The sequence below is a fragment of the Rhinatrema bivittatum genome, chromosome 12 (genome assembly GCF_901001135.1).
Source record: "Rhinatrema bivittatum chromosome 12, aRhiBiv1.1, whole genome shotgun sequence".
NCBI classification, from domain to species: domain Eukaryota; kingdom Metazoa; phylum Chordata; class Amphibia; order Gymnophiona; family Rhinatrematidae; genus Rhinatrema; species Rhinatrema bivittatum.
Genome location: NC_042626.1, coordinates 59,008,636 through 59,020,961, shown reverse-complemented (window position 1 = coordinate 59,020,961; position 12,326 = coordinate 59,008,636). Strand labels below are relative to the sequence as shown.

Here is a 12,326-nt window from a genome sequence, read left to right as displayed (position 1 = left end):
CTTTCAAATAAGACTGAAGGGGGACCCCTGCTGGCTGCAGGGTTAGTGCCATGCTGGGCATGCCCAGTAGGGGCCAGTCAAAGTTCTGGAAACTTTGACAGAAGTTTTCTGTGATTGGGCTCCATCCTGATGTTACCCATATGTGAGGACTAACATCCTGCTGTCCTGTGAGAACACCTGTTACAGGTAAGCAACATTTGCTATCTCGAATTTTGGTAAATAATTATACATTTAGAAGGAAAGCACAAGTAATATCTAGCTCCTCTTGATATAGCTTCGTTCCTCATTGCCAGGAACTTTTTTTCTTCTTTCCTGGGTGACTTTCGTGATGTCTGGAAAGACTCTAACTTGTTGACCATAAAATTCCTGTGCTTGATTCCAAAAATCCAATCTTAATACTGAATCTCTCTCAGATATAAAAGTGAATGTAACCAGAAGTGTAGCTCTAGAATCTATAATTATCTCTTGCGACATCTCCAAGATCGCAGACAGGTTTACCAGGGATTCATTCAATTGGTTTTGCAAATCATTCTTTCCTTCTTTATTAAATGGTATGTAAAATATTCTAGAAATAGCAGGAATAGCTTTTTCAGGAAATTTAAGAATATTAACTAGGTAGCTTTTAAACAGATCCCGGGCTGTGGCCAATTTCTATTTTGGAAAGTCAAGTAATCTTAGATTAATTCTCCTCAGTTCATTTTCCATATTCTCCATCTTCTTATTACATATACTTTACGATTTAACCAAGTTATTTTGAACTTCCTTTATATTTTCAATTTTAAGTTCTATTTCTTTTACTGATGTTTCAACACAGTTATTTTTTTATCCAAGCACTGCACGTTAGTCATGCTTACCTTCACCATAAGAGTCAATATATTTATGGATTTATCCATTGTTGTAAGTACATTCCATATTTCCTCCAGAGTTATCTTAGGAGGTCTCGTTAATGGTTGGTAACAAATTACATTTATCTCTGGTTCTTTCCCACCCTCCTGTCGGGCCCTTCCCTCCGCCAAGGCAGGGCTGCTCCTCTGCCTTCGATCCCATGGAGCTCTGAAACACTGAGCTCACCGAAGACTGCGGATCCCCTCCGCTTCTTTCAGGGTATCGAGGTCTTCTGAGGGTGTTGTCCTTCTCAGCTCATCCATAGAGTCCTCTGTTCCTTTCGAGGACACAAACAGGGGACTGGGAACCGTTGGCGCCCTGGGGCTGAGGGATGTCTCCTCTGCCATGAGGGTCAGCGCCTGCTCTGCGCTGTTCCCTCCCGCGGCTCCTCCCTCGGGCTGGATGTGAATGGGTCCTGCTGTAATCAAGTCTATTCTCAGTTGCCGCGGATCATAAGTAGGAGTAGAGGGTAATATTTCTTATTCTTGCCTTTCTCTTGGTGTGTGGCATGACGAGTAATAGGAAAATCGCAGAGAAATAGGCAAAAATCAACAAACCTCCGAGAAGACAAGATGCTAGCGTGTATACCATGCGGCGGCCATCTTAGTCTCCCCATAAATTTGAAATTCTAAATTGAGGAAAAGAAAGCCTCACTCTCCTGCAGTGATACCTAAAGGTCCCTCCCCTAATTGAGAATTCCTGAGGCGATTTACATAGTCCCTCAGAGGTGTGCCTTGGTCCGGTAGCTGGGTTTCCCAGCATGGACTTAGCTGCTAATTCAATTGAAAAGGCAGCGGGTGCAGGAGGCTGAGTGCGGCTGTGACGGCAGATGCCCTCTCCCCCCTGCAGCTGGAGACAGTCTCTGTACTCAGCCGGTAAGCGCTGAGCTCAGGTAAAGTTTTTGTTTTTTTTTTTGTTTTTTAAAAGTTTTTACCTGGATCAGAGACAGAGGGGTTTCAGGACTTCCTCCGGTCTCCATTCTGGCGCACCATGGCAATATTTGTTCCCGCTCCCATTGGAGTTGGGGAACCCGGGCAGCCTGTCAGGTTGAGCAGCCTCTAATGGGCTAGGCCCCGCACTTAGGCTATTTTCTTGCATGCCGCTTGGTAGGCCTTGGTGGCCGTTTTCGCCCGCTGTTGTGCGTGTTCTGCTGCTCTCTATAGGTTGTCAGTGTGCGCAGAGTGTTCGCTCTGTGCATGTTTTGTATGCTTAGTGTTTGGGCGCGCTTTTATGCACACAAACTTTTTTATGCACTTAACTTGGTGCACAGGTTGTGCATGTGCCTTGTCGCACTTTCTTCTAGGTGCTTATTTTTTGGGCACATTTCATTTTTGAGTGCGAGCCATTACAATGCACTTTTACCGCAGTGATGGCGCCGGTAAGCAAGAAGCCTAAGCGTCTTCCTACTTGTATTGCCTGTCATATTAGGGCTTCTCAGCCTGACTTGGCTTCTAACCTGTGTCAGTGCTGTTCAGACACTCAGGGAGAGTTGTCTTCCTCAGATTTTGCTAAACCTGGTTCTTCCTGTTCTGATGATGGATTGGTCACGGCCTTGTTTTGGGGGGATGCCAGATCTTGGTTCTCCCTTGACTGGCTCCTCCGCTGGCGAGGGCAGTTCTGTGGGACCAGCTCCAGTTCCTTCTGGGCGTGGTCTGGACCCAGCTGATTTTTCTTGGCTGGAATTTTTTCAAGGCTTACATTTCTACTTCCCCCATTTCTGTCCGGTCGGATCCTCATCTGGTGGCTCCTGCTTCTTCCAGTCCTATGCTCACCCTGGCAACCTGCAAGTGTTCCTGACAGGAATCTGGATGGCACTGATGATGAGGTTGCTCCGGATTCCCTGAAAGATGGGGAAATTCCTCCAGGGCTGGAACAGTATTGAACCATGTTGTGGTTCTTTCATAGAGATGAATTGCCGGCCCTGATTTCCCAGATCTTGAAACATCTGGGTGTTCCTGGTTCGGATGCTATGCCAGAGCCAAGGAAAAATCCCATTTGAGTTCCTTACGTAAAGCCTCTTGTTTTTTCCCGGTGATGGATGCCATCCAGGAATTGATCTGTAATGGGATGCCCCAGAGGCAAATTTTAAAGAGGATCGGACACAGAAGGCTTGTACCCCCTGGATCCAGCTGTGAGAGAGCATTTGCGTTTTCCCAAAGTGAATGCTGTGGTGTGTGCCGTGTCTAAGCAGACGACTATCCCTGTAGAGGGAGGAGCAGCCTTGAAGGATATACATGATAGAAGGATTGAGGCTATTCGTAAGCAAGCCTTTGAAGCAGTGGAGATGAATTTGCTTCCTGGAGTGCCCCAGTGGCGAGATGCTGTCTGCTTCTCTCTCAGGAGGTTGATGAAATCTGGAGGGAATTCCAGATCAGTTATGGAGCTTGCTTCCGCCTTTTTAGCAGACGCAGACTGTGATTTGGTCCAGACCTCGGCCAGAGGAGTGGCTTCGGTGTTAGCGGTCAGGCGTCAACTCTGGTTGTGAAATTGGTCAGTTGACATGGCTTCCAAAGCCAATCTTACCAAGATGCCCTTTAAAGGCTCACTCTTGTTGGGGAGCTAGTTGGTGAAACTGACGAGTAAGTGAGGAGGGTCTCCGGTGCCTGTGTTGCAGGAGGATAAGAAACAGTTACAGCACCCCTTTAATATGAGGGGTCGTTTACGGGGTTCCAAGCATTTTCATCCCTACAGAGGAACAACCTTTCAGTGGACTTAGCCTTTTGGTTGGTCTCAGTCCCCAGCAGCCTGAGAGAGGAGCGGGCTCAGGTGGTGGACCTTCCCAAGCTTCCCAGTGAAGGTTTTCCGACCCACCTTCCGGAACAGGAAATAAGGGGAACTCTCTCACCAAATCTGTACTCACTGAGAATTAGATCTAAAATTGCTCCCTCTCTTCGGTTCCTGAACCAATTGCTCCATAAAACTAATTTATTCCATCTAGGAACTTTATCTCTTTAGCATGTCCCGATGTAACATTTACCCAGTCAATATTGGGGTAATTGAAATCTCCCATTATTACTGCACTACCAATTTGGTTAGCTTCCCTAATTTCTCTTAGCATTTCACTGTCTGACTCACCATCTTGACCAGGTGGACGGTAGTATACTCCTATCATTATAGTCTTCCCCAACACACAAGGGATTTCTACCCATAATGATTCGATTGTGCATTTAGTCTCATGCAGGATGTTTATCCTGTTGGACTCTATGCCATCCCAGACATAAAGCGCCACCCTGCCACCAAGATGCCTTCATCGTCATTGCGATATAATTTGTTCCCCGGTATAGCACTGTCCCATTGGTTATCCTCCTTCCACCATGCCTCTGAGATGCCAATTAAGTCTATGTCATCATTCACTGCTATACTTCTAATTCTCCCATCTTACTTCTTAGACTTCTGACATAAGCATACAAACATTTCAAAGTGTGTTTTTTGTATGTTTTTTCATTCTGCTTTATAATTGGTAGGGATAAACTGGAATGTTTTTAGTTCAGGTGAGTTTTTAATTACAGGCACTTGGACTACTTTACTTATTACTGGAACCTCACTGTTGGGATGCCCTAATTCTAATGCGTCATTAGTATCCTTTGAAGATACCTCCTCCAAACCATGCGCTGCTGAGCGACTGTCTGCTTTCCCCTTTGTTCTAGTTTAAAAGCTGCTCTATCTCCTTTTTAAAGGTTAGCGCCAGCCAGTTTGGTTCCACCCTGGTTAAAGTGGAGCCCATCCCTTCGGAAAAGGTTCCCCAGTTCCTTACAAAACTGAATCCCTCTTCCTTGTACCATCGTCTCATCCACGCATTGAGACTCCGGAGCTCTACTTGCCTCTGGGGACCTGCGCGTGGAACAGGGAGCATTTCAGAGAATACTACCCTGGTGGTTCTGGATTTCAGTTTTCTACCGAATAGCCTAAATTTGGCTTCCAGAATCTCCCTCCCACATTTTCCTAGGTCATTGGTGCCTACATGTACCATGACAGCTGGCTTCTCCCCAGCACTATCTAAAATCCTATCTAGGTGACGCGTGAGGTCCGCCATCTTCGCACCAGATAGGCATATTACCAGGCGATCCTCGCCCACCAGCCACCTGGCTGTCTATATTCCTAATAATCGAATCACCAACTCTGACGGCCGACCCAACCCTTCCCTCCTGGGCAGTAGCCCTGGGAGACACATCCTCGGTGCGAAAGGACAATGCACCACTTGGAGAGCAGGTCCTTGCTACAGGATCCTTTCCTGCTGCACCAGGATGATGCTCTTCGATCATGAGACCTTCCTCTTCCAAGGCAGCACCAGGGCTGCCAGTCTGAAGTTGGGACTTGGCTACTATGTCCTTGAAGGTCTCACCTATATACCTCTCTGTCTGCCTCAGCTCCTCCAGGTCTGCTACTCTAGCCTCCTGAGGTCGGACTCATTCTCTGAGACAGGAGCTCTTTGCATCGGATGCACACGTACAACTTCTCACCAGTGGGTAAAAAATCATACATGTGACACTCTGCAAAAGACTGGGAGGCCCCCCTCTTACTGCTGGACTGCTGCCTTCATCTCAAATTTGTTCAGTTCCTAGTTAAGTTTTAGGTTGCTATGGGAGTAGGAATGTGTCTAATTAGCGTCAATGTATTAGTGTATTCACTATTATGTCTGGTAGTGGCCTGTAGGGGAATGATCAAACTCTCAATAAGGATGGGGAATTTGTGAAGTTAAAAGACTGATTTTTTTTTTTCTTTGCATACCTTCGCCAGACATTATCGATTGGATGTTCAGGCCCCAGAAGCCAGGGGTTTTGGGGAGAGTGTGCTTTGAGCAGGATTTGCGCGGTTCCACCCCGGTTAGGGAAGCTTTGGTACAACCCTGGAGTCTGAACGGATTTGGGTATGTACAGGGAAAGGACAATTGGTTCATATCTGCTAATTTTCGTTCCTGTAGTACCACAGATTAGTCCAGAGTTCCACCCAGTTGCCGTAGGGAGTTCAGGAGCATCTGCTCGATCTGTTATAATTAATTTGAAGAATGGTACAGGTTTTGTTTAGTCCTTCACATGTTTTTAAGTGAACTAGTTTATCTGTTCTAAGCTTCCACTTCCCACTGCTCATTCAGGGGATATTGCTTCATGTTTGGTATTTTACTATCTTGGCTTAGGTACAGCTCAGTGCTGAAGGGCTGCAGGTTGCACACTAGGTTATATGGCAGTGTCAGTAAAACTCTGTCTCCATCTGCTGGAAGGGAGGAAAAACCCAGGAGTCTGGACTGATCTGTGGTACTACAGGAAGAAAAGGTAACAGGTAAGAATACATTTTCTTTTAGCTAATGCCTTCATTTGCATGGGATTTCCATGCAAGGGCGCTAAACAATACATACAGTTCTACACAAACTTTTTTTTTTTCTGTGTAAAACTTGCTGCATTGGGAATAAAGCTTGCACACAAAAAATGCAAAAACTGCAGTAAAAACTGTGTGCTTTGCTGAGCACATATTATTGCATCAGGCCCTTAGATTGTAAGCTCACTGGGCTGTATGTGAATATCTCATCTTGAGCTACCAATGAACAGTTGTGAACTAAATCTAAAATAAATAGGAGCTGAGAAATGAAGACATTGTAACTGCTTTGTGGTTTCCAGAGCTGGATACCATGGTGAGGATCAGTGTGGGAAATTTAAGTGATGTCGGTAATTGATGGAATTACAGCGGTTGGGTTAGGTGAGACTCAAATATTTTGGCTTTTATTGGAGATCTTTGCCCTACGGCGCTTCAAAAGAAATTGTTTAACTGTTGATCTATGTGATAGGGCTATAGGAATGAAAGGAAGGGCAAGCAGCAGCAGTAGTCAATACATTCTGCTCTGTCACTAAACTGGAGACCCAGTTTTGAGCCTCATCTCATGTTCCAGCTTCTGCATAAACACCCCAGCATAAAATCTTAACGTGGAATATTCTGCTTTCTCAAGCAGTCTTTTGCCTTTCAGTAGTGCTTTGGCTGGTGAGGGTTTGCTGTTGCAGTGACATTTTATCTTCCTTCATTTTGCAGATCCCAGTTCCCGCTTACAGCCTTGTTATGAAGGATGGTCAACCTGTGCCCTTTGATATGAAGGTCCCTGACTTGGGAATCGAGCTGCAGTGCATCTTGGCCACCGACTGCAGCTCTGGTTGCACCTGGAGGGTTAAGCGTGGCCAACTGGAACGTCTATCGCAGGGGGGTGGGAGTTGGATTCCCTGAAGTCCTTTTTGTGTTATAATGTAGATATTGTCATGCAGCACCCAAAGGATTACAGCCTGCTTTATTGCAGTGGCTCCATGTTATCCGCAAGATCTACTCATTTCTACTGGAGAATTCTTGCACTTTCTTTATTAAAGGGAACGGAATAGTGCTCAGGCATCATGCTTGCATGTCCTAGCAGAGGCTGGAAATAAGCTGCTGGCACATCTGCTATTGAAGGATAAGAGTCCTGAGCTGTAACGTAGATTCTCGGATACCACAAGGAGGCAAGGGCTGAAATTTGTTTTTGAGAGCATCTGTTAAGGCATAATCACCCTATCAGTACGGTCGGCAGAGAGCGTTTGTGAACAGTATGCCTGATGGAGAACTAGAAGATGTTTCTTTTAAGTATGGGAGCATTGATCCCGATAAATATTTTGCTCTTGTTGCCTCCTTGATAAATTCTGCCATCATACCACTGAGAACAGTGGTATGATGGCAGAATTTATGAAGGCTAAAAGAACAGCGTTCAGAAGAGAACAAAATCTGTAGCAGTAGTCGCTCAATGCTGAAGTTTGCCAAGAGAATTTAGTTCATCCCCATCCCACCTGAACTCCACATACAAAAGGACAAAACCAGTTTTGCTGAATGTCAGTTGAACTAGAGCTTTTTACCATCCCTTTGCTTTCCAAAGCAAGAAAATAATTATGTCAAACTTTAGACTGGAGAGGTGAGGATCCAGGTTTGCTAGCTCCAAAGGCAACGTTAAAAGCAGCAATTGTAGTTGGATTACTCAAAACAGCACTTTCTAGAGAGTTTTTTATTTATTTCTTGACCTCCTTTTTGTCCAAAATTTTTTTTTTATTTGCTTAAATTTTAGACTTCATATTTTCAGCTTAAAATGTGTGTACCTTTTATAATATAGCCATAGCTCCTTTTTTAAAATATCTTCCTTCCTGAGGTCATTGGTGTAATCATGCTTTGTATTATCGGTGTGGTTGCTGGAAGGATTGGTGTAGTAATGCTACAATTGATTAAAGAGTCACAATGGTGGAAGCAGCTTTTAAAAATATAAAACACTATTATGAAAATCTAAATGTAGACAAAAAACCTGAATAGTTTTGTTTAGCTGCCAAATGAATCACGTAAAACTTAAAATAGCACTTCTGCATTAGAGGCTGTCAGAGATAAACCTACTGTATACAGCTGACACCTTTTGTGAGATGAGGCTGTGCTTAGATGATTAATTCTGACTGTTTTACATATACCTTCCTGATGGACTTGACTTGTACTTTTGTTTTCTGTTTTCTTGAGAATGCCACATCCGTGTTTTAGCACCTGGAGGTAGGTTTCCTTGATCTTTACATCAGGAACTAGCTCTTAAATAATGTAGCATTAAATTGCTTTACACCCTCTCTGCGCTTTGCTCACTAAGGAGAGAAAACTGAATGTTGTGTTAAAGTTTAATCTTAGCACAATGGAAGGAAAATTCATGTTCCTGTATTTTTAAATTTAAGTAAACAATTGGCATTTGTGCTTAGAAAAGGGCTCTTTGTGGCTTTCTTTGCTTTTTAAATCCATTTTATATAATAAAAATGGATGATTGTTCTCAGCCAGGGATTGAGTAGTGTGGTGCTTGAGTCCAATTAAATGTATACCTTTCTGGATTGGGTGCAAGTGACGAGATGTCATTTTTTTTCTGTTGGCTGGGAATAGTTTTCACAGTTTCACCTTCCAGCTCGATCTACCAGGACTAACAGGTTTAGTAAGATGTATCTGGCATGGAAGCTTCAAGCAGAAAGCACCTGGCTGTCTTCCAGAAAAAGAAGAGAATTGGCAAAGAGATGCTCTAAACCTTAGCACAAAATGGGTCGTCCTTGGTTTGAAAAGAATACTATTCACTTCTGCACATTTACTGGTAGAGATAGTAGAAGGATACTTGGCCCTTCTGCACAGTAACTGGCTAGTATGTTAACTTTTTCCAATTTATTTTCAGAGGAAACAAAAATATGGGGTATGGGGAGGCATCAAGTTAATTAGCCTGGTCTGCAAGCTAAATTCTAAAACACCTCACAGGTAAGGACAAATGGCGTGATATCCTGAGGGTGGTCAACTTCTTGCAGTTGACAGCTGTAAGATATCCCTAGCAGAATGGATAAGGAAAGGTGATGGCCACAGCTAGAGCTGTGTAGGCAGTCAAATAAGCTGAGAGAACAGTGAAGCTAGGGATAACCAGGCAGACTGAGTGGGCCAAATGGTCCTTATCAGCCTACATACGTTGCTGTAGTTTTGGGTTTTTCATATACATAAATTTTTTGTTTCAGGGGATGGCAGGCAGAGTGTCTCCAGATGGGTTTGTTTGCACATACCTTGATAGGAATGAACCTCTTTCCTAAGCCAGGATCTGTTGAGAATGATCTCAATCTCTTAAATTGACTGCTAGTGCTCCTTTCAATACTTGCACTGTGTCAGAGAACTGTTTCTTGGCGTTCATGGGTTGTAATATGCATAGACAACTTATCAAAGTGTGCCTGGAAGCTCTTTTAAATGAGACTAGTGGTGCCCAGTATAACGAACTATTTCTGTATTTTTCTGTCACCCTTTCTTGGTCTCTGGTATCCCTAAATACTTGAGGATCTTTGTTCCACAAAATATCCTATAAGGATCATGGCATTCTGGAGCAGTGAGCTTTACTAGCTTTGCTGACAATTCATTTGCTTTGAAGAGTTGTGCAAAACAGTTTTTTCATACTAATATCTTTTGAATAAAGATTCTGCCTACCCTCGTGTCAGCTTACAAAGTGGTTTGATGCTGTGGATTTCATGCAGGCCCGAAAAACGGCAAGCCCTGTTGTTTTCATGAAAGTTAGCTACAACTCAGTAGGAATAGCTAAATTTCCCCAGTAACATAGGGATGCTGATGTCAGTCCCGATGCACCCGGTGCTACAAGTTAAAGGGCCAGAGTAGCCCAAAGTTCCTCTCCTCCCCCAAGTGTGTGTTTGGGAGGGGAACCCAGGGTTCTTGAGAGATTTTGCTGCCCCCTAGAGGTGACCTCATTGCCAGAATAAAAATAAAAATGTAAATAGACACATTGTGCAGGTCCTTCTCTTCACGTTCCAATCCTGCCCCTTTGTCAAAATTACCTCTCCTTGGCTTCTGGACCCCTCCTCTTCCCCCTATCCCATGTCATACCTCAGAGATCCTGGTGACCTTGTGGGCTTTGAACGCCCCCAGGCTTCAGGTCTTGTGCCATTCCAGAAGAAAAATGGTGTTAACTGGCTGGTTTCCAAGTCCTGCCTCATGCCCCATCACATAATAGGGTCATATTTGAAAACCAGCCAGTTGATGCCATATTTTCCAGGTTAGTGCAGGGCCTTGAATCTAGGGCTTGTTACAGCAGAGTCTCAAACGTAAGACCTGGGGGAAGGAGTGGGATTGGGAGGATAGAGGCTTTTACCACATGTATTTTTATTTAATTCTGGCATTGGGGCCACTTGTGGGGGGGCAGTTGGTGTTGGAACAGGGAGTCCCACAAGACCCCTGGGAAGGGAGTTTCACACTTTGGGGAGGGGGAACTTTAGACTACTCTGGCCCTTTAACAAGAGGGCAAGCCCAGGCTGAGGGGCCACCATCATGAAAAATGTATGGGGGCTACTAACAGGTGGTATTTTACTGCTGGGGTTTACTATGCTTTGTTAATCTGTACTGCAGCTTATTAAAAGCATTAGTAAACACTCCCCTTAAATTGTAAGTTCTCTGGGGCCAGCAAAATACCTTTGGTACCTCAATGTAATCTGCTTTGAAGTGTCCGAGTTGGAATATAAAATGGACTATAATTTAAAACTAAATGTGGTCTATAGAATTTTCAAAATTACAAAAGTTTAAAAGCTGGCAAGAGGTAGCTGTTTTATAGTTTTATGCTGCAGTAATCTTTAGTCAAAGCATCTGCTGTGGAATAGAACGTACTGCAAAAATGTCTTTCAATACTGTTGTTATACTGGTGTCTCTTTTCAGCTGAAGGAGGACATGTTTGTTAGAATGAACTTTCTCTATTGTGGACATTTCTAAGTGTTCTATCAGCATACTTAGAAGGGCTGCCAAATGTCCTCGATAATCTATTTTTATGCACGTTTCATAAGGAAGTAAATGCATCTGTTGGCTTTGTCAGTCCATCTGTTTATGCACATAGATCAGGTGTGTACTATGTGAACTCACCTAATTTCTGGTATGGGGCCAGCAGCCAATTTCCCAATTTGTTTTTCTTAAATCAGCCTTATGTAAATCCTAATGCTAGGTTAATTATGCCTGCCAATCTCTCTAGTCTAGGGTAAGGTTGTGCTGCTACTGGTTTTTGGATGATCTCTGGCATTTGTCAGAGTCAGGTTTAAAGACCTCTTCAATCAGAATGCATGTCAGTGTGGTAGCCGCCTTCCAGTACAACCCCTCGTAACACGCTTTTTAAAAGGCTTGCTACGTATCAAGCCACCTTTATGTCCTCTGGCCCCTTCTTGGGACCTTAATCTGGTCCTGGTCGGCTCATGAAACCACCATTCGAGCCTCTTCACTCCTGTGACCTAAAATATCTCACATGGAAATTGATTTTCCTTTTGGCTATCACTTCAGCTCGCAGGGTTAGTGAGTTACAGGCCCTAGTTACCTATCCGCCTTACACTAAACTCCTGCAGGACCGGGCGGTACTCCGCACTCACCCTAAATTTTTACCTAAGGTTGTTTCGGACTTTCACATTAATCAATCCATCATACTACCTACCTTTTTTCCCAGGCCCCATTCCAATCTAGGAGAACAGGCTCTGCATACCCTTGACTGTAAACGGACTCTAGCATTCTATCTAGACCGTACAGCTGCCCACAGGAAAAGCACTCAATTGTTCATCTCTTTCCACCCTAACAAATTAGGGCAGCCTGTGGGTAAGCAGACTCTCTCTTCCTGGTTGGCGGACTGCATATCCTTTTGCTATCAGCAAGCGGGCATTCCATTTCAAGACAGTGTTAAAGCACACTCTGTGAGGGCCATGGCGACTTCAGTAGCACACCTCCGATCGGTGCCGCTTCCTGACATTTGCAGGCTGCCACCTGGAGTTCTCTCCACACCTTTGCAGCCCACTATTGCTTGGACAAAGCCGGAAGTCAAGATTCCATCTTCGGCCAGTCTGTCCTTCGTAGCCTGTTTACAACGTGACGTACCAACACCCTTCCGCCTGCCTGGTGGGGTTCAGGATGCCCTCTACCAAATT

General features: G+C 44.3%; 1 protein-coding gene across 1 annotated transcript in view; it reads left to right on the top strand.

Annotated features, from left to right (window-relative positions):
* MAP3K14 (mitogen-activated protein kinase kinase kinase 14) overlaps positions 1 to 11,482 on the top strand; it is a 78,837-nt gene extending 67,355 nt beyond the window's left edge. Inside the window, exon 16 of the mRNA XM_029573311.1 lies at positions 6,904 to 11,482. Within this exon, the coding sequence (XP_029429171.1) occupies positions 6,904 to 7,092 (189 nt within the window). The 3' untranslated portion in view covers positions 7,093 to 11,482. The remainder of the gene's footprint in view (positions 1 to 6,903) is intronic.
* Positions 11,483 to 12,326: the final 844 nt, after the last annotated feature.